At 38.0% G+C, this 22,695-nt stretch overlaps 2 protein-coding genes and 1 long non-coding RNA gene across 3 annotated transcripts; 1 reads left to right on the top strand and 2 right to left on the bottom strand.

The window, feature by feature from the left end:
• Positions 1–75: 75 nt before the first annotated feature.
• On the bottom strand, positions 76–18,835 carry LOC133725203 (S-adenosylmethionine carrier 1, chloroplastic/mitochondrial-like). Its single transcript, XM_062152360.1, has 6 exons — positions 18,403–18,835; positions 18,019–18,109; positions 17,415–17,510; positions 16,059–16,110; positions 2,157–2,530; positions 76–201 (listed from the first exon to the last, which is right to left on the bottom strand). The coding sequence occupies exons 2-6, from the start codon at positions 18,052–18,054 to the stop codon at positions 76–78; spliced, it is 684 nt and encodes a 227-aa protein (XP_062008344.1). The 5' UTR covers positions 18,055–18,109; positions 18,403–18,835.
• On the top strand, positions 13,075–13,677 carry LOC133707656 (uncharacterized). Its single transcript, XR_009845251.1, has 3 exons — positions 13,075–13,260; positions 13,353–13,451; positions 13,536–13,677. It is a non-coding gene; the product is annotated as an uncharacterized LOC133707656 (long non-coding RNA).
• Positions 18,836–19,113: 278 nt separating the features above from the next.
• Positions 19,114–21,164, bottom strand: LOC133725195 (uncharacterized). The gene is made up of 4 exons (XM_062152350.1): positions 20,997–21,164; positions 19,928–20,060; positions 19,519–19,626; positions 19,114–19,230 (listed from the first exon to the last, which is right to left on the bottom strand). The coding sequence occupies exons 1-4, from the start codon at positions 21,162–21,164 to the stop codon at positions 19,139–19,141; spliced, it is 501 nt and encodes a 166-aa protein (XP_062008334.1). The 3' UTR covers positions 19,114–19,138.
• Between the last annotated feature and the right edge of the window lie 1,531 nt (positions 21,165–22,695).

Here is a 22,695-nt window from a genome sequence, read left to right as displayed (position 1 = left end):
GCAAGATTTTCAAACTACCACCCAGGAAATTTCACACTCAAAATGGAGAATATAAAGGTCTAGTTTATCTACAACTTAGTCCTGCTTCGTGTCTTCACCAACTGTTGGTCGTCTCTGAGCAAGTAAGCGCTTTGTTCTTTCAAGAACACCAAAAAAGATTGAACTGCCAATCCCTATCCACAGCACTCTTGGTCCAATACCCTGAAGTAAACATATATGTAAACAAAACTTGCAGCAATCAGATTGCCTCCAGCAACAACAGATTGCCTCCAGCAACAATCACATCATACCCTGATTTGAAATGACTTGAGGGGACCATAAATTCATTAATTTGTAAAACATGAGAGAACTTCCTGATTAATAATGACTTCATACATAGAGAACTTCCCCGGAAGTAGATAATGTTAGTCTAGGCATATCTATACAAACCAAGGGACCACTAGTCTCTTTTGTTTCACCTTTTCTTTTATTGAAATTAAGGACAAGTCTTTATGGCCCCAGGAAGGATCTCTCTCTCTCTCTCTCTCTCTCTCTCTCTCCGTGCATATATATATATATATATATATATACAGCGGTTCTCCACTGCGGACGTCCACAGTTTTTCGATCCGTACGGATTTCCAGTTTTGATCCACTTTTCGATCACATTTTCACATCTTAACCGTTCAGTTTTTAGGTCCTAATGTATAGATCACATCTGCAAAATTTCAGCAAATTTGGTGATCATTAAGGCATTCAAAACTGCAAATTACAACAATATATACGAACGGTTCCGGTTCGACAGATTTGGTTCGTTCGTGTAAATTGCAGTTTTGAATGCCTTAACGATCACCAAATTGGCTGAAATTTTGCAAAGGTGATCTATACATTAGGACCTAAAAACTGAACGGTTAAGATGTGAATGTGTGATCGAAAAGTGAGGAAAAACACAAAATCCGTACGTTTTTGCTTAGGTGCGGATATCCACACCTGAGCAAGATTATATATATATATATATATATATATATATATATATATATATTTTTTTTTTTTTTTATGTTCACAATAAAACCTCCATCTCACGCCTGCCTTCATGCTACGAGATTTAAACAAAAAATGGAAAGCAAAAGCAACAGATAAAAGTGAAATATACAAGTCTGGTGTTTTCAAAACAATTTTGGGTATGAAACATTCATTACAATAAAACAGAAAATGCCCGTCCGAAAGGTTTTTGGGCAACTAGTTTGGAGAGAATGGGTTAATGCATCTGCATGTGAGAAAAGGGTAGAGAACGGAGGGTTATTTTAAAAATATGAAGTTGTTGATAAGGAGTGAATTTCATTCCCCAAATATAAAGGAAAATTCTACAAAATGTTAACGTATGACATGCATACAATTGCCTTAAAAGTGGTAATTTGAGTCCTCAAAATAGTAATATTAGTCCTCAAAGTGGTAACATGAGTCCTTAAAGTGATAAATTTTCTTAGTTACCACATGAGTCCTCAAAATAGTAATATTAGTCCTCAAAGTGGTAACATGAGTCCTTAAAGTGGTAAATTTTCTTAGTTTACCATATGAGTCCTCAAAATAGTAATATTAGTCCTCAAAGTGGTAACATGAGTCCTTAAAGTGGTAAAAATAGTTGATGTATGAGAAATGTTAACATACTATAGCTTTACCCCAAATATAAATGGCTGAAAACAACATTCTAATCTCTGACAGCCCAATCTCAGAACCCTATCCCAAATGAACCCACCTCCTCACACCTAGTTTCTTCAAAGATATATTTTTATTCGTTCCATCCACACTACCCACAGATGCTATCATATCACATCTTCCCAATACAGTTCCCCTCTTCCCGGCCAACAAAGAGCTTATATTTCTCTGCCAACTTCCTAAACCATATTGACGTTATAGTCAAATGTAAGTCAAGTCAGCATATTAGTGAGGTCCAGTCAAAGTAACTACAAGATTCTTGATGAACAAGGGACAAGACTAAACAATCAATTTCAGTTCCCCTAAGAAACATAACTTACAAGAATTGAAGAAAAAACAAACTCAACATTAAGAGCACAACATTTTGCATAATTGTTTAACTTTTCAAGGGCTGCAATAAGATACATGGCAATCATATTTTATATTTTTATATGACAAGGGATATAAAGGCTCAATGCATACCTTCAAAAGGGCGGGAGGTCCTTCTTCCCTCACAATAGTCTGAACACAGTCAACAATGCCTTTGTACTGGTTGGCACTTGGCAGATCCCTTTTGAGAAAGAAAAAAAAAAAATGAGAGCAAACCATTGGAGGCACAGTGTAGTTAGTTATCAATTTTGATTTGGCCTTAATTTTACAGCCCCTCATATATATGATAGACAAATATATGGGACCGTTGCAATAAATTTCAGGCTTTACCACGAGGGCGCACATATTATTTGGAAGTAACATCAAGGGGAGACAAATATCATGCAGAATAGCAGATGGCCTTACCTGTACAATTAGTCTAGTTTTAATCACATCAAGGGGAGTGGTTATAGCTCCAGTTAATGCACCTAGAAGAGTTTGATATTAAACATTTAAATGTACACTATGCCAAAAAGGCCTTCAGACGACACACATCAGACGACATAAGTTTTGTTTTATGTCGTCTGGGTTTTTCAGACGACATAATTTTTTTTTATGTTGTCTGAATATACACTGAAACCATACTGGTTTAGTTTGGAAAAATGGTGAGAATTCAGACAACAAATTTGTGTAGTTGTAGAAGGTGGTGATTTCCTATCTCAAATTTGGATAAATGGTGAGAATTCTGATAACACATTTGTGTAGTTGTAGAAGGTGGTGATTTCCTATCTCAAATTTGGATAAATGGTGAGAATTCTGATAACACATTTGTGTAGTTGTAGAAGGTGGTGATTTCCTATCTCAAATTTGGAGGGATATCCAAAAGTTGATTAATTCTTTTCCCTCTCAAATAGCCGTATGCCTTAGTTGACTGGAATATGTTGTGACATTTAGACAATATTTAATTGTTGTCTAAATGTGGGGGTTGTTTTAAAATTTCCCAAGTTATTTGACTTGTGCTATTTGACATATATCCCTCGCAATTAAGTCACTTTCGTTCTGTCCTTCTCGCTCGATCAGTCAGCTCTCTCATCTCGACCTAGAAACCGCGAAACCTAAAACACCAGCCTCGCTTTCTCCTTTTCACTTAGCTCTCTCAGCTCTCTCCGATCTCGGTTCTCTTTCAGCCAATTTCGATTCGGTTATTTTCAATTTGGGGATGGGGTGCCTTTCATCATCGTTCAGTGTTCCGGTTACATAAAACCCAGACCTCTCTCTCTCTCTCTCTCTTTCAGCCTCCTTGATAGACGACGACGGCGAAACAGTCTCATCTCGACCTAGAACCGGTGAAACCTAAAACACCAGCCTCTCTCTCTGTCCTTTTCACTTAGCTCTCTCTGATCTCGGTTCTCTCTCAGCCAATTTCGATTCGGTTCTTTTCAATTTGGGGAAGGGGTGCCTTTCATCCTCGTTCAGTGTTCCGATTACTTAAAACCCAGACCTCTCTCTCTCTCTCAGCCTCCTTGATAGACGACGGCGGCGAAACGGCGGCATTCAATGACTTTGCTTGGTGTCTCCTTCAATCCGAAGTCAATCACTCAGTGAGTCATCGTCTTCTCTCTCTCAATCTCTCATGGACGGTCGCCGGTACTAGCCCTAGCTCTCCCTCTGTTCTCGAAGCTCGACTGCACCATTGAAGCTTTGTTTTGAGAAAGGTATTGGCTTTAGTCAATTTTTCTGGGATTTATATGATCTGGGTTTCGTTCAATTTCGTTTTTATTGGGTTTTTAATGCATGTGTTTTGTTTCTCAATAGATGAAATTGGTAAGTTTAATTGAAACACGGTTGTTTTGCAGATCTATACCTTCAAATTCTTCACCCCGAAGCAATCAAGAGCCAACACAAGAGTTCCCTACAAGAAAGATTAGTTTGCTATATCGACCATTGGGGCTTGGTTGGTGTGATTGTAGCAAGGTTAGTCCTTTGTACACTTTTGAACTGATTTTGTTAATAGCAGATTAAGAATGGGGAGGACACCGTCCCGATAAGCATGGTTGATTTTTTGAAGAACCAAAAACTGAATTGAGTTTGGTGATTGAAATAATTTTATGGTCTATTTTGTTGCCCAATGAATTGAATTAGTGCAGCAGTGGAATGGTATTTGCCTAAAAGAGAGTAGGTTTTCAATTCAATGGTAGAAATGTGGTGGTATATTTTGATATTTGTTCAGATCACTAGTGCAAGAAAATTTAAGTGGTGTAACTGTTTGTTCTTTTCTTATTGGTAGGGTGGTGTCTCTCTATGTGATGCTGATGATCTGTCTTTAACTTTAGAAAAGGTTAGTCTACTACATATGTGATGATACATGTGGTAAAGATCAATGATTTTTTAATATTCTGGATTAGGATGAAGCACATTTTAAATTGATCATTTCTTTTGTGAGATTGTTGCTTTTGTTTAATTGTGTAGTGGTGCGAGTGGCTTCTACTTTCTGATTTTGTGTTTCTTTTCTTGATAATTATGTTTTATTGATTATACTTTACAGCTGTGCATATACTTCTACTTTGTAATTACTATATGGAGTACTTTCTGTGGTTTGGTCGGTAATCTTGTTACCATAAACTTCTTACTTGCTTTATTAGTAGTTAATGATGTTTTGGTTCAAGTTTTGAGCTGGGTCTTTACAGTAATGCATTTGGATGATTTTCTTTAATAAATGTAGTGATAGTTTGCTAAATCTCTTTTTACTATAGCTCTCAGAATTACATTCCATTGGGTTGGGGTTAAATTGAAAAGAACAAAATGAGAAAAATCAGAAACGGAGAATAATAAGGTTGCTCTTTTAAGAGCTGAAATGTTCGAGGACCCTTTGCTTATGCATTGCTAAGACTGCCATATATGATTATTATTTTTTTTTTATAAAAGTAAACTCTTAAGGATTGAATAATTCTAGTGCTCACTTTAGTGATGTGTTTAGAGGCTAAATAGTCTGAGGTCAGATTGTAACCCCTTTCTACCCTCTTTAAACTTATTTTGTAACTTCTTCATGATGGGTGGTCAAATGTACATCTGCATTTTTTTTTTCTTTTGCCTTTGTTGTACTAACACAAGAATATATCAAATGCAGCAGGAGGGCGAGATTGGCGTACAGGAGAGACGCTTTGAACACAAAGTAACAATTTTGTAAATTTTTATTCCCAAAGTGAGTCGGCAATTTATATGACACTATGATCCTTTATAATATTTTTGATATTTTGATTTTGTTTGTCTTTTTTTCTTGTTTTGAGTTTGAATAATAGTTCTTCTTTTTCTAACATGTTCCTTTTGTTTTGTTGACCTTGATAGGGAAACTTGGTGGTACAAAAGGATTTGTGAAGGAAGGCTCACTGCTAGTAGTGTAGTGGAGAAAAATAGAAGGTTTTTTTGTTAAAATTTCTGGTGAGTCTTCAATGTTTGTGATTTATATATATATATATGAGTCAGCAAGTAGCTAATTATCGTTTTGCTGATGTCTTTGCCTGCACATAATGATTATATGTTTACTGCTAGCTAGTTGAGTATAATCATAAGTTCATTTTTAACCACTGTTATATAGTATTGTATTATTTTGTATAATAGAAGTATCAGCATGGAATGCAATCTGAACATTAGAATTGTCATGGATCGATGTAATTGTTGCAGCTATATGTGGATGAATTTGTATGTGTTAAGACCACTCTTACCAGTACTAGTCTTAACAAATATACTGTATATTAGAAGTATGAGCATGTTAAGCAATGTTACTTTTACAATTAGCATCTATTTGAGTGTGTTGAATTTGTTATATATGAAGGAACCTATATATTTAAGATGGATAAGTCATGGATGCATGCTGATAGAAGATCAAAGAAGTTTGAGCTAGGAGTAGCAGAGTTTCTCAAGTTTGCCGAGTCTAATGCCAATAACAAAAACAAGATTTCTTGTCCTTGCTTGAAATGTAGTAACACGGAGGGATTTTCTGTTGGAGTTATTAAGGATCATATATTTTGGAATGGTATTAACGAAAGTTATAAGCATTGGAGGTGGCATGGGGAAGCTGCTACATCTGCTATGAATGACAATAGAGTTGAATCTGAAACTGTAGATTGGGAACCTGGGATGGGGGAGAATGATTGGGGCTTTGGGGAAAGTGAGGATGAGCAGATTTCCGAAGACTCTAATGAGTTTTTGAAGTATGTAGAGGATGGGGATCAACCTTTGTACCCTGGTTGTACGAAGACAACCAAGCTGAATGGTCTGATTCAGACCTTCAATTTGAAAGCAAAGCATGGAATGACCGATGCTTGCTATTCAGATATGCTTATCATGATTGGGGGTCTGCTTCCTGAAGGGAATCAGGTTCCTTTGTCTTTGTATGAAGCGAAAAAGACACTTAGTGCTTTAGGGATGGAGTATGAAAAAATTCATGCATGTCCTAATGACTGCATCTTGTATAGACAGCAGCATGCAGATGCACTCATCTGCCCCAACTGTGGTGTTCCAAGGTGGAAATTGGGTAGGGATAAAACTGTGAAAGAAGGGATACCTGCAAAGGTTTTATGGTACTTTCCACCAATCCCAAGGTTCAAACGATTGTATCAATCGACCAACACAGCTAAGAATCTTACTTGGCATGAGTTTGGTAGAAAGAAAGATGGAATGATGCGACACCCAGCTGATTCTCCTACTTGGGAATTACTTGACAAGCAATATCCAGAATTCAGTAGCGACCCTAGAAACCTCAGACTAGCTCTATCTTCTGATGGATTTAACCCGCATAGTTCTCTAAGCAGCAAGTATTCTTGTTGGCCAGTTATACTGGTCACATATAACCTTCCTCCATGGCTTTGTATGAAGAGGAAGTTTATGATGTTGACATTGTTAATATCGGGACCAAAGCAACCTGGTAACGATATTGACATCTACTTGCAGCCATTAATAGATGATCTGAAAATATTGTGGGATGGGGTTGAGGGAGTATACGATGCACTAAGAGGGGACTACTTCAAATTGAAAGCGGTGCTGCTGTGGACTATTAATGACTTTCCCGCATACGGGAACTTGTCTGGTAGCATTGTTAAAGGATACAATGCTTGTCCAATATGCCTTGACCAGACTCGATCTCATAGGTTGAAGAGAGGTAAAAAAATGGCATTCATGAGGCATCGCAGGTTCCTACCTAGACATCATCCGTATAGGAAACAGGCTGCTGCTTTTGACAACACCATAGAGGAGGACCTACCTCCTCTACCATTAACCGGAGAGGAGGTGTTTTCTAGAGTAGAGGGTCTGAATTGTGTGTGTGGGAAAAAGAAACGCTCTCCTCCTGCCAAGGGTGTTGAAGAGCAAGGGAGACCTTGCTGGAAGAAGAAGTCTGTCTTCTTTGAACTAGAGTACTGGAAATATATTCCGGTACGACATAATCTCGATGTCATGCACATTGAGAAGAATTGCTGTGATGCCATCATTGGTACGCTGCTGAACATTCCCGGGAAGACAAAGGATGGGGTTGCAGCGCGTTTGGACATGGTGGAAATGGGTATTAGGGCTGGTTTGAACCCAAAAGTTGGTGCCAAAAGGGATAAATTACCTCTGGCTAGTTGGAACTTGATGCTTGCTGAAAAAAAAATAGTTTGTGGCTCTTTTTTTGAAATGACAGTTCCTGTTAGGTTTTCGTCAAATGTAAGGAATCTTGTCTCTATGGAGGATTTAAAACTTGCTGGTCTGAAATCGCATGACTGTCACACTATCATGCAGATTCTTCTTCTTGTTGCTTTACGTTCTGTTCTTGAGAAGCCGGTTAGGTATGCAATAATCCGCTTTTGCCTTTTCTTCAAGGCAATATGTGCTAAAGTGATCGATGTTTCGAAGCTGGAAAAAATGCAAGCAGACTTGGTTGTTACTGTTTGCTTATTGGAGAAGTATTTTCCGCCTTCATTTTTCGACATTATGATCCATCTAACTGTGCATCTCGTACGAGAAGTTCAGCTTTGTGGTCCAGTATTTTTTCGGTGGATGTACCCCTTCGAGAGGTACATGAAAGTCTTTAAAGGGTGGGTTAGATGTCGAAGGCATCCTGAGGGATGCATAGCAGAGTCTTATATTGTTGAAGAGGCTGTTGAGTTTTGCACTGAACGTATGCTTAGTGATGCTTCTACTGCTGGAATCCCTGAAAGTTCCAAACCACGAGCCCGTAATGCATCCAAACCGCTATCAGGCGCTACCATGATTTCTGTCTATGGCAAGGAGATGCATGAAGCACATCTGTGTATATTGCAGAATACCGAGGATGCAAGTCCTTATTTCATGTAAGTCATAAACTTTTAATTATCATCAGTTTTCCTACAGTCCATGAATTGATTCAATATTTTGTTACTTAAATCATTGAGTTTTCTGTGTTTGATATTCAGTGAACATCTGGAATTGTTGAAGCTTCTCAATCCAAGGTTTTCCAAAAATGAAAAGTGGCTCAAGGATAAACAAAACCAGACCTTTTCTGTCTGGTTAAAAGAAAGGGTATGCGATCATATACTTGATTCTTAGTGATTAACAAAAAATAAGATTTTAACATTACGCTAATGTAATCTATTATTGATTTGAAAGTTTCAAATGAACTGCAGTTTCCGGACAATAATGTTTCGGAAACAATGAGGTGGATGTCAAGTGGACCGAATCATGTAGTGCCGACCTTTAGTGGATACCAGGTTAATGGTGTTGATTTCAACACTAAGGAGCGGGACAATGTGCGATCAGTGCAAAACAGTGGGGTTTTTTTGGTGGCTGATGCAATGCAAGTTTCTAGTGCAAAGGATAAAAATCCCAAAACTAATGATATGGACTTCTATGGTGTCATACAACAAATATGGGAGGTGGATTACTACAAGTTTAGGGTACCGTTGTTTAAATGTGATTGGGTTGAGAATGTTAGGGGCATTAAAGTAGATGAACTAGGGTTTACATTGGTAAATCTGAATAGGAAAGGTCATCTTAATGATGCTTTTGTCTTAGCTAGCCATGTTAAGCAAATATTTTACATTGAGGATCCCCTCGATCCTCAATGGTCAGTGGTTGTAAGGGTCCCAGATAGAGACTATCAAGGGACTGATTCAGATGAGGAGTTAGAAGATATTGAAGTAGAACAACAGCCATTTGAAGCAACAATGCCATCGATCGAGACTTTTGATAATATAGATGGTGATCAGCATAGCAATTATATGCGTCCTGGAGATGAAGCAATATGGGTGGAAAATGACTGCAATCAACGTGGCTGAGGGGAAAAAAAAACATTTAGTTAAAGTTGTTTGTTCATGATTGACTTGTTTTAGAATGCCTATATATATGTACTGATGTGTTTGATGAAACATGTATATTAACACTTCCAATTATGTTAGTTATTTCATTGTCTTCTGTGTTGTTTAAATTTGAGTTGTGTTAGTAATTTCATTAATTGCTTTATGTGTTTGTTATTTCATTGTTTTATGTGTTTTTGTTTCATATGTTTATTGACATTAATTGTTAACCTATATTATGGGGCTAACTGTGTTTATTGTGTATTGCAGGTCATGGCTCCATCTGCAAGCACATCGAAAGTTGCTAGATCTATAGCCTTAAGGATGAAGGCGGTGCAGATGAAACGTTGTAGAAAAACCGTCTCTGAACCACCTATTACTTCTCCAAATCATAAACCTACTACCCCCAAAAAGGCTGCAGCAAGACTGATAGAAGCCAACAAGGCTACCTCTCCTAGGAGAAGTCCGCGAAAACATAAAGCTACTCAGTCCAGCAAGGATGTGTCCTCTAGGAGACGTATGGCACCTCCTAAAGCAGTAAATTCCAAGGTGGCTGTGGCAGCAAAGAAGTCGTCGTCCGGTCGTAAGTCTGCAAAGAGCAAGTCATCCGAGGATTCTGATGATGATGACAACATCACTGGTGGATTGAGGTTGCTTAAGCGAGGGATGGTAAGCATGAATAAAATTACTAGGCGACTGATTCGAGGAAAGAAGCTAAAGGTGAATTCTAATGCTGATGGGGAGCCAATTGGGAAGGCAGCTAAGGAGATGCAGTCATACATTGGGGTGTTAGCACGCACCAAGATCCCAATATCTATAAATGATTGGAGAAATGTGCCTTTGGATGAAAAAGACAAGATTTGGAATAGTATTCAGGTAAACAATCAGTCGATATATAAGTTGTTGCTGTTCACTAATTTACATTTCATTATTCTTATTTTTTTCAAAACACAGTAACTAAAGCTATGATACTTTGTATTCGTTAATGTGTAGGATGCTTATGTGGTGCCAAAAGAATGGAAGAAATTGGTGATTACATCAGCCGGCCACAAATGGAGAGAGTTCAAGAGCAAACTAACGAACTGGTACATTATTCCCTATCTGGATTCTCCTGAACTTTTAAAGTTCCCTCCAGATGATTATCGATCCATTGAGGTAGATGAATGGAATACGTTCGTGGCTGATAGAACTTCAGAACAATTTCAGGTTTCTCTAATACCATACTTGGACATGCAGTTGTGGAACAGTTTATGCATTATTAGTTACTGATTATGCAAATACTAAAATATAATGCATAATTCACATATGCTTTGTAGGTACTCCGTGAAAAGCAGAAAATAAAGAGGAAGGAGAATAAGTATCCTCATCGATTGTCACGGAAAGGATATGCTAACTTCCAAGAAGAATTGGTCAGTATTCGTCTTACAATCTATTTACAATATATTTGTTATTCTTTTCGGTTTACATAAAGCTGATCATGATCTCACACGTATCTATTCATATTTATAGGCTGAAAAAATACCGATTGAAGAATTGGATCGTGCTACGATGTGGATAAAGGCCCGGCAAGACAAGAGCGGCAACTTCAAAGGGCCAGCAGTGAAGAAGAAGGTCGAAAAAATTGTAAGTTCAGTTTTTTATAATTGTTTATTACTTGTTGTTTTTTTTTTTTTTTTTTTTTCAGGTTTTGTATCCGAAGGATAATTTTTGTGTGCTGTGATTGATGTCTATATCAGGAAAGTTTGAAGAGGAAAGTGTCTGAAGGAGAAATCAACCCTGAAGGAACAGATGATGTTCTGACTTTGGCGTTGGGAAATCCTGAGTATCCTGGTAGGGTACGCGGTGTTGGTGGCTTCGTCAAGCCTTCCGCATATTTTCATCTACCTAAACGCCCAATGCTAAATGTAGAAGATAGTGTTAGGGTAAGTGTTAAGAAGATACTAGCAGAAGAGAAAGAAAATATCATTGCTCAGGAAAGAGCCAAATGGGAGTTGGAGATTGAGCGACAAATTGCTAGGGAAAGAGCTGCTTGGGAGGAAAGATTTCAGAAGTTAGAAGCGATGGTTAATGGAAAAGAGATGCCAGCTGACTCACCCAAACCTGTGACACCGCTGAATGATTTAGGCTCTGGTCAGGGCAGCTGTTCAAGGCTACTTGAACAGGCTGGTTTGAAAGCTATTGAAATTCAAGCCGCCAAAACTGCCAAGAAGAAGTTAGTTTTAGGGGAGGACCAGCAGAAAGTAGTTGAAGAGAATGAAGTCTTTGTGGATGGGGAGCTGAACATCAAACTAACCTCGATTATTGAGGAGGAGGTTAGGAATGATTTAACTCCAAAAAAAAATGCAGTTGTGGAGCAAGTGCAAGTGCCGGTAATTAATCGCTACCCTAGCTTTACTTTCTTTTTCCTTACAATTAGTTTTCTTTTCTTTTCTTTACAATTACATTTGATCAACCATATTGATGACATTGCTGCCTCAAATGTGACTAATGCTTACATATTTTTTGGTTTGAATTAGCAGGTTCAGTCCACCAATATTGTCCAGTCAGGGTGTAAACTTGCGATAGATTCATTGGACAACATAGTCGCTGAAGGAACGATCATTCAAGTGGATGTTGAGTCCAGCAAGCAAACCATCCATGGTGTTCCATTGGTTGAGGAAAATGTCCGAGTGTCGATCACCAAATCTATTGTTGCCAATGCTTTGCTACCAATTCCTATTAAGGATGAGATTCTGTTTGTCCGCGATGCAATTGGTACATGCGTTGCTTGGCCTAGAGACTGGATTATACCCACTGCAGCTGATGCAAAGGTAATGCAGTTTGCTTAAATTATTTGTCATTTTTAACCTTTTTATTCTTACCAAAATGACCATATGAGCTGCTATATTACATCATATAGAAATACTAATCATGCAATGTTATTTTTTATATCAATTGCAGCAACAAAAGCATAAAATTGTGAGGAGGAAAAAGAAGGATACATATGATGATTTTTTTGATCATGATGATTTGGACAAGCTGCCACCCAATTTGCCTCCACCACTTAAGACGTTGGCCACATGGGCTAATGATAACTTAAAGGATGGGATCACCATCCACACAACCTTAGGCGAGGAATTATTTGGATATCGAAAGAAGGTCGCCATCTTCAGAAGGGATGTGTATGCCATGACCAACATGGGGGAGGTTTCTGCCGGCTGCGTTGTGATGTATATGAGGTCTGTAATGCATTTTAAATGGAGTTGTTAATTCAGTGTTATTGAATGATATTTTGAGACTTGTGGTTTTACAGCTTCCTTTATCAAGTGTTGAAGAAATCGAAGATGCTTGACATGATTGGCTTCGTAGATCCTGCTAATACTGGTGTCATTGGCTGTGGAAATCCGACTGAACGGGCTCGTTCGTTGTCAGTTTCTTATGAAAGAGGGAAGCCTGGTCAGATTTTTTTGGTCCCCTATAATTCAGGGTATGAAAGCTTCATTCATGCATTTTTGTTTTTGTAAATATTGACTTTTGATCTCATAAATATAGCAATGCAAGTACCTAGATCAGATTCGTGTTGGTATTGATTATCAAAAATTTGAATGCCAGCTGTCATTGGATGTTGACGGTGGCGAACCCCACTGAAGAAGTTGTGTATTTTATGGATCCGCTAAAGAGGCGACTCATCACCGGTGAATGGAGAAGTATTGTGGACAAGTAAGTGCAGCTAGCTTGTTGGTTTTTTGTTGGTATTATGTACAAACAGTTTAGTCCTCTTTTTTTTTTGCAATCTTTATCGATTCTCAATTTATAAGTTGTTAGTTTCATCATAATTTTGTGTATTATGTTGTTGTTGAAGCTCCATCAAAATATTCAATGCCCAAAAACATAGGAAAGGCCGAAAGACTGTTCAATGGAAAAACTGTGCAGTATGTGTTCCCCATCTAGCTAACTATTTATATTTGCATTTTTCTAGTTCAGGCAAGGTTTATTAGGTACTGAAAATATTTATTTCTTTCAGGGCATTCCGGAGCAGATGGGTGATAAGACTTGTGGATATTGGATTATGCATTACATGAGGGATATAGTAGAGGACAAAAACCAAGAGTGGAGTGCTAAGGTAATCAGTAACTAATTTATTGTACTAGTGATTTATTGGATTAATTATCCATTGTTATGCATAACTAAACTTCTGTCCTTGCAGTGGGAAAGAAAAGCAAATCACTATTACACAATGGAGAATGTTGATGTTGTCCGGGCAGAGTGGGCAAAGTATGTTATGAAGTTCAGAGATAACTAGTGCATGTGTAGGTTTATTAACTAGTGCATCAACTTTTGGACATGGATAGTTGATATATATATATATATATAGGCCAGATTTTGATTGCAGTACTGCTAGCTATTTTGCTTGTTGTTTAGTTGGTTGCCCACATTGTGTTGTGCTTCTGGTTTATTAGCAAGCAGTACTGCATGCATATATTTTGGTGGCTGCCCAGTTTAGTATATATGGGCCGTTTAGAACTGATGTTGATGATTAGAACTGTGATGTTGATGATTAGGTTCTGATGTTGATGATTAGAACTATGTTCCTGAGACAATGGTAGAACTGATGTTGATGATTAGAACTGTGATGTTGATGATTAGGTTCTGATGTTGATGATTAGAACTATGTACCTGAGACAATGGTGGATTAATGGAAATTGCAATGAATGATTTTGGATGTGGATTTTATGGTTTCAGGAATAGCCAATTTTAATTTCCAGAATGCATGCATACCAATTGTACAGGGGACTACTAAAATGTGTCATCACAAACTGCAAGCTACAACAAAAGCACACCAAAATGTGTGGTTGCAGCTGCACAGACATAACACAAAAATCAATAATAAGTCTATTGTCTGTTTGACAATGGGACAACAGAAAATTGTAGTCTGAAAGCCAAAACAACAACATAAGTTAGTTCAAAGTACTGGCTAAAGTGTATAACAACAACAAATAAGTGTGATTGGACGTGATTACAGACAATATAAATTAGTGGTCCTTGTTATATTCAGACCACAAAAATTTGTCGTCGTAATGAGATTGACATAACAAAAATCTATTGTCTAAACCATTTCCCAACATCACATATGTATAATTGAAAAATATTTCACACAACACTTAAATGTCATACAAATAAACCATAGAACGACACTTAATTGTCCTCTGATACACATTACGACCACATATAATTGTCGTGTAAAGTAAATTAGCACAACCTTTAAGTGTTGTTATATGAGAGAAGACACTACATATGAGTCTTCATATTTCTTATTTAAAGGCATTCACACCACACAAATAAGTCTTGCAATATGCTTCACAGAATAGTATTTCAAAAAATACTGTCATTGTTTTGTTTATCAGACAATACAAAACAGTTGTTTGAATGCTTTTAAAGAAACAGATCACAATGTTCCCAAAATGCAAAACTCATCAGACGACACATTTTTTATGTCGTCTGAAAATTCAGACGACAGAACTCTTCTGTCGTTCGATACGCCCAAGACACGACATCGTACTAGACGACACATTTTGGTTCGTTCAGACGACAGAACAGTTCTGTCGTCTGAAGGCCTTTTTGACATAGTGGTATCAGATAATTGCTTTAGGTCAAACAGATGGATGATTAAGTTAACTCTATCCGTAGTAAAAGACAATGAACAGTCCTCTTCTATGAAGACAATCAGACAAACAGGAACTCGTCCCAACCAAACTATGCCAATTGAAACTCAGAACCAAGAACATAAAGTTTTTTTTCACCAGAACTTTCATATTTATCTCACAATACATAAGAAAGACAACACACTATTGTTATCTGATTATCCTATGTTGCCAACATTAAGTGCACAGAGATAGTATGATACCACTTTGGTACTCTATTACAATTTATGTAGGAATTATTTGATCGTACACAGAATACTGTACAACTGCCAAGTTATTCTGGAGGTACACAAGTCAATATGAGGAGCTGAATAAGTAAAAACTCATTTTAGAATATCTCATGTTGTGACAAATACTAGTAATCATCCCACCTCATGTAGGCTGAGGAGTACTCACAGCAGACTTGAGTTGTCAGGCCCCAATGAGGACAGAAGAATTTCAAAAAGGGAGCCTTAGCACCCTAATTTTGTCTATATGGGACTCTGAATTTTGGGTGAGTTCCAGGTCGAGAGTTGTATTAAGTCGGTCTATGTCTATAAGCTATTACAAGAAACTCCATTCGTGACATGGCCTTTTGGGTATTACATCAATGTGCCATGAAGATCTCCATATATGTGAAGTTGTGGACTCTGAGTTTCTCATTTGCTAAGGATAATACCAGCTATTATTAACATCAGTATCTGATGTAGAAATATTTTACTGACTGAATCATAGTGCTCAGCATACTTGGTAGGCTTGCATGAATCATACTTAATAGATATAGCATAATATCCTGATATTGTTTGGAAACATTAATGTGTTCCCCAATTGTAGGTAATAAGCTATGGACTAGTGTGAAAAGCCAAAGTTCACACTCCTTAAGAGTTGCAATCAGACAAAGAGAAACCAAAGGCGCACACTGGATTACCATTATGCATGTTAAAGAAGATCCCACAACCATCCCCAAAAAAGATAGAGTTGACAAGACTTAAAATAAAATAATATGATCGCTGATGTCCTATGAAACAGGAGAGTAGACAGCTAACTACCTGCAAAAGCTCCAATTATAGCATTCTCAGGATCGTTGAGCTCTCTCTTTGCCTGATAAAAAGAGAAGATCAGAAAGCTAATTATAGATATCAAGACAAAGAAAATGAATATACAATACACATATATGTATATATACAGACCATGTATTCATATGTTAAAGAAGCATTCAAGAGGAGGCATGTTGTCTCATTGACATGCACACTTTTTGTTATATAAGTCATGATCTCATGTTATATAACCATAGATTATTGCTCATGGAAGGGCTACCACTTGTGAATTTGGTTTAGAAGAGAAAAACTAAGGTTTATGATTCTCCCATTGGTATATTAAAAGGGAAGTTGAAAGGGCAGAAAATTGTTTCATGACTACTTGTTCAGAGTTTAGAGAATTCCACTTTGGGAAATAGACAAGCAAGTATTCTTCGTGATCTTCAGTATCTTCAGAATTTAAGGCTTCCACTTTTGGCTGTTTATGCAGATTGGGGAGCTGATGTAATTTAAGAGTGGGGGTCTAACGGTAATTTCACATGCGTGCAGCTGGTATGTAGCTTTCTAGTAGACATCTTGACGTATCGTCCTAAGTAGTAATGTTCCATGTTTAACCCATTTTAATAAAAGCTTCCATCTAAAATATACAACTCAAAGGTGAACTTAAAAAATAGAGAAATAACACAACTGCAAAACACATTGGCAAAAGCAACAAACAGACAGAGGCCAGAGACTCAAGTTGAAGTATAGAATTCTAGACGTGGTATAACAGATGTAAAGAAAGCAACATCATGAAAATAACAGCAGGGACTACTTTTTGGATATGGATTTTTCTTATAAGATCTGAATGGAATACAAATCAGAAGAGAAAGTGAGCTCTGACCTACATATCCTATCTTTTTGGATAACGATTCAACCCAAAGGAACTTGTCTTATTAATCACACGTGGAAACACATCCTAGATACCATCCATTACGAACATATTAAGCACAATGGTGCTACAGAAGCATCAACCCCATAGTCACCAGTTCGTGCATCAAGGCTATAAATCCAATCATTACTAGGCATCATAAGTTTACCAATTATTCACTATAATCTGCAAGCATATAATAGGCAAAAAGAGGAGCTTACGGCCACTTTATAACCTATCCGAAGCTGCTCATATAGACAAAGTTGAATTGCATCAAATGGCAAATCTCGCTATAAAAATGATCCGTATCCCTACCATCTCAAAAAGATAAAGAAAGTTAATATATTGACAATAACTTAAGAAACACAACAGAGAAGTAATTATTTGTTTCTTTTATATATAGAAAAGAGGGAAACAAAGTATGAACTAGTATGATTATCCACAGTGGAAACACCTACCGCATAGAGTCCTTTGAAGCCCTCCTTAGCAGCAATAAGGCGAACAGCAACAGAGGCGGATGTGAATTGCCCTGTTTGCATCCTTTGCTTTACAACCTAAAAAGTATTAAAGAGAAAGAAGGTCAGGTCAAGCAAATTTAGGCACGGACTGAGTACTATAAACTACTCTACATTGGTTGGAACACGAATGACCGAAGCAGCAATGCCTCCACAAGCCCCCGCAGTCTATATAAAGTTCCAAAAACAAAGCTTGATTCAGAAAAGAAGTTTGCATTGCCAATTTTCAGCTTAAGAATCGAACAACCACATAAGGGATTTCCATTGAAGACAAGGAAACAGAATGTTTTAATTAAGGTAGATGATAAACCAGTACTTCACATAATGTAAAATATACAAGAAAACCGATCCCAGGAAGCATGCATCAAACTGTTTTTGAGGTTTCAACGGTGTGATGACCAAGCATCCTGAGGCTGACAGCAACACTGTTTGTGCTGTCAAAGTCCTTCAAACAACAAGCTCAGTAAACTTCTCAGACCACTCAATCATCATGTTCCTATCGAGAATACATAAAACAAAAAGAAAGGAAGAGACAAGATTCACTTACAAAATGAGCTAAAGCGCTTAGATTTTCAGGAAACATCTTTAACAATTTCTACTTTGCAGGTTCATAAACTCCAACAAAAATTGCAGAAGCCCTGTACATAAACAAATAATTATCAAACATAAATTAAATTCTTTTACACGGTAAACATATTCAAATTGCAAATGAAAAGTAACTGATAGGTAACCAGAATGATAAATGAACTCATATAACTATACCCAAATGAAAGCAACATCCCAGCAGTTGAAATCACAAACGCAAAATCAACATCCTTTGTTCGACAATAAAAATAAAAAATAAAATAAATAAATAAAATATCAACATCCTTTAAAAAGGTTGAAAAGCACATAAAGCATGGATAGCAAGTCCAGGCAAGCTCACACATACCATGCATGAAAGCAAGGATATGTGCATTACGGATAGAGCTCCTCTGCAGTTTTTATGAATTTCATAAAATCTGCGCCATCAATGGAATCCAATGGTTTAGAACTATGCCACATCATCTTGCATACCATTTGGTTTTTTGTTCCTTCACCACTGACAGCAAGTCTGCAACTCTTGCCGGCAACACTTTTCTCTCTCTTGCTTCATCTCCAAATTTATCCAGAAAATTTGATTTTCTTGTATATTGCTGGGTTCTAAGGAGGGAGTTGTCGACTCTAAATTGTTTGGGTTCTAATCGCTTTTGGATGTTTCTAAACAGTATTTTCATAATGAGAATGAAAGAATGCTTTAATCCCAGATTTGTGTAGTTGAGAATTTGGTGTTGCTTCCTTTCAATCTATCTGCAAGTGGTACGAGCAGTGAGAAGAAAAACCAAGTAAAATAGGAGATGGAGTGACGTGACGGTGTTAAATATTTTGGGTTATGAAAATATAAGAAAAATGAAGGCATATGATGTGGCACATTGTAAAAATAGACGAAGCGAGAGAAATGACATTAATCTAGATTAATGATTTCGTGAGCCATTGTAGCTTGTTCTATCCCAGAAACAAAAAAACAAAAAAAACAAAAAAAAAAAAAAATATATATATATATATATATATATATTGAAGAGACAGAGTACTAAGAGATAACTGTGTCTGACTAAGCACATAAGTTGAGTTCAATTGATTTTGCATAGTTAACCTGCCTGCAATCTTGTCTTTATAGTATCAATGGGATATAAAGCTGTTTCAACAACCACCCCAGCTGTACCTCCTGCTATAACACCCTCTGCAAAATTCACCAGAGAAGCTAAATCACAAATAAAGTAGGAAAGTAAATAGTTTTGTCCATTTAATATATTACAACTCTAAGGTCTTTTGAAGATATGAAGGATGCTCTATACTTTACATAAATTTCAATCTTTAGAACTGAGCAGCCTTCTCACAATTATCAACTCAAGGAATCAAATTAATAACAATGATGCATAATGAAGTGCAACCTAGCATTCAGTGCATATGTAACTTCAACAATAATGCACATGCAGCACAGGAATTTCAATCGCAGTAGTACACATACCAAATAAAGTACGTAAGAAATCACATGGCTTATCATCCTGCATGCTGACAGATGCAAAAGACTTCCGCTTTGCCATAGTAACATTCTGAAATTTCTTGCCACATGCATCTGCAAAACCATATCACCTGTTCAATCAAAAAGCAAAAGCATACCAACTCTATCTATCCATCATTCCTATATCCAAAAGCCAAAGAACTTTAACTATTCTTCAGTAAATCAAATAAACTTCACTTAACTGAGGGTAACGCTGAAAGAGACTACACCAATAAAATTATTGGTGTACCTGATATGGCTTTCCTCAGTTAAAGAGACTACTGTATATAATTTCCTCAGTTAAAACATTTAACCCGAAACCGAAAAATGGATGTCACAAATTCTAAGATAAAAGGCTCTGATCTCTCCAAATTACCAAATAAAAATCCAATTCTTCCACAATGCATGATGGGTTTTAACAAAAGCTTAAACTTTCGGCAAGGCATAGAACACATCAAACTCAGAAGCGGGGCATTTCGGTGACTGGAGTCACCGGACAAAACACACAACTTCAGCAATTCAGAAAGAATGGTTTACCTGATATGGCTTTCCGAATTGATCTCTCAACCACGCGATTAGGTAAGAAAAGAATGAAAGAAAGTAAAGAACTAAATGATAGGTTCCATCCCCAATTTCTCTCTAATCCTTACTGTATTGGCCCAATACTTTGTAATAGTGGAATAGCCCATTACAAGATTCAGCAATTGTTCATGACAGCTGGCAGTATTATACAGTTTCTTTGAGTTCTCTCTGTTAAGGCCAAGTTGTAGCCATTTCTCTACACCGGTTCTCCTAGTGAAAAAAAGAAAAAGAAAAAAAGGTACATGGAGGTTTTGTGTAGATTATCGATCCCTCAATGCGGTGACGGTTAAAGACTGGCTCCCTATTCCGGGGGTAGAGGAACTTTTGGATGAATTACATGGTGTCACCATTTTCTCAAAGCTCGATCTACGTTCCGGTTACCATCAAATCCGCATGAAGGAGGAAGACATTCCAAAAATGGCATTTCGCACTCACGAAGATCACTTTGAATTTGTGGTAATGCCCTTTGGTTTACTAATGCTCCCACTACATTCCAAGCTTTGATGAACCATGTTTTTAAACCACTACTTCGCAAATGTGTCGTGGTGTTTTTCGATGATATTTTAGTCTATAGTCCGGACTTACAATCTCATGTGAAGGATTTGCAAGATTTGCTTACTTTATTGCGGGCTAACCAGCTTCAAGCAAAGCTTTCTAAATGCTCATTCGCCTAGCCCAAATTCCATTATTTGGGCCATGTTGTTTCTGTCCAAGGAGTGTCAGTTGATCCAGAGAAGGTTAGGGCAATCAGAGAGTGGCCTAAGCCCAAAACCCTCAAGGCTCTGCGCGGCTTCTTAGGCCTTACAGGGTACTACCGCCTTTTCATCCACCACTACGTCATCATCGCAAAGTTATTGACAGACCTTCTCAAACATGCGCTCAAGTGGTCTCTGGCTTCTGAATAACTTCAAGTGGTCTCTGGCTTCTGAATCGGCCTTTGAAGACCTCAAGCATGCGCTCATAACGGTGCCAGTCTTGGTATTGCCGGACTTTACCCAACCTTTTGTCATGGAGACCGACGCAAGTGGCATCGGCACGATGCTATCCCAGCAGCGACACCCGATCGCATTCCTGAGCAAATCTCTATCCCCTTGCAATCAGACTTTGTTCATGTACGATAGGGAGATGCTCGCTGTCCTATTTGCAATTGAGAAGTGGCACCCATATTTGATTGGTTATTCATTCAAGATACTCAGTGACCACCAAACCCTTAAGCATTTGTTAGATCAGCGCATCTCAACAAAAATAGCTGGCCAAATTGATGAGTTACAACTATTCCATTGAATACCGACCTGGGAATGCCAACACAATACTAGACTTGCTATCAAGGCAGCATGGACTCTGCCCAATTTCGACTATCTCTGCACTAGTGTTCGAATGCCTAACTCAAATTGACCAAGCTTATCTCAGAGATTAGGAAGCTCAAGTCATTATCTCTCAATTACAGAAGGGTCTTGTGGCCAAGAAAGGTTTCAATTGGGTCAACAACAGATTACTTTACAAAGGTCAGATCTTTATGCCCTCTTCTTCAAATTGGCACACTAGGCTTCTTTATGAATTCCATTCTTCACTGCAAGCTGGCCACTCAGGATACCTGCGCGGCTGCGCACATATATGCGTATTTCAACAATTTCTCTTGACCGGGAATGCATAAAGATATAAAAGCCTTTATCGCTGAGTGTAATCAGTGCCAGAGGCAATCATATGAGACCATCAGGCCCCCTGGCCTCCTGCAACCTCTCCCTATCCCAAAACACATCTGGTTCGACATCTTGATGGATTAAATTGATGGTTTGCCCCCCCCCCCCCAGGATGGAAAGAATGCAATATTTATTGTTGTCGATCGACTCTCCAAGTATGGACATTTCATTGCCATCTCCCACTCATACTCTGCTACTCAGATTGCTGAAATCTTCATGAAGGAAATATTTCGCCTTCATGGTATGCCCAAGTCTATTGTTAGTGATCGAGATCCGGTGTTCATCAGCCATTTATGGGCTGTGTTTGGCTCCAATTTTGTTGCAGCTGGTCAACAGTCTCTTTTCTGCGCGGGCGTGCCAGCACCGTTCGGGTGCGGTCGTCGAGGGTGTCCCTTGACCTGACTTCTTTCAAGCAATTGTGGACGAGGAGAGCACCAACCTCGTCGTGGGATTCTTTGTGCCTCGTGGCGAGGACTTTTGCTGAGCTTCTTGAAAATCACAATCGATACTCGATGTTGTAGATGGAGCAGAGCGAGAACCACTGGGAAGTGAGGAGAACTTGCTAAAGCGTGACTTTAGCTTGGCTGGGTTGCTAGGGCGTTACCCTTGCTTGGCTGGTTCTGTAACCGTTGTGGTCGCGGCACTACCGTCGGCTCCCGAGGAGACTAGGACCGAAGTACGTTGACAGAGGGTTTGGTGGCACTGAAAGTCGGCTTCTGAGAAGACTAGGACTAGGAGTGTGATCACCGCTAAGAGAAAGAGAAGGAGAGGAGTTGCTCTTAGAGAGGTTTGCTCTAGAGAGAACTTAGATCATCTTAGAGATGTTTTGATGTTGTGAATGTGTGTGTTAGAATGAGAGGAG

The sequence above is a fragment of the Rosa rugosa genome, chromosome 1 (genome assembly GCF_958449725.1).
Source record: "Rosa rugosa chromosome 1, drRosRugo1.1, whole genome shotgun sequence".
In the NCBI taxonomy this organism is placed as follows: Eukaryota; Viridiplantae; Streptophyta; class Magnoliopsida; order Rosales; family Rosaceae; genus Rosa; species Rosa rugosa.
This window is presented reverse-complemented; position numbering and strand designations above follow the sequence as displayed.

Coding starts and splice junctions, on each gene's coding strand:
- LOC133725203 (XM_062152360.1), bottom strand. CDS start 18,054: ATGTTTCCTGAAAATCTAAGCGCTTTAGCTCATTTT. Junction 2,531..16,058: donor TATAATTGGAGCTTTTGCAG/GTAGTTAGCTGT, acceptor AAACTCTTCTAG/GTGCATTAACTGGAGCTATA. Junction 202..2,156: donor GACCTCCCGCCCTTTTGAAG/GTATGCATTGAG, acceptor TGTTTACTTCAG/GGTATTGGACCAAGAGTGCT.
- LOC133725195 (XM_062152350.1), bottom strand. CDS start 21,164: ATGCCACTTGCGTCGGTCTCCATGACAAAAGGTTGGGTAAAGTCCGGC. Junction 19,627..19,927: donor AAGAATTGGATTTTTATTTG/GTAATTTGGAGA, acceptor ATGGTTTTGCAG/ATGCATGTGGCAAGAAATTT. Junction 19,231..19,518: donor TTTCTTACGTACTTTATTTG/GTATGTGTACTA, acceptor TGAATTTTGCAG/AGGGTGTTATAGCAGGAGGT.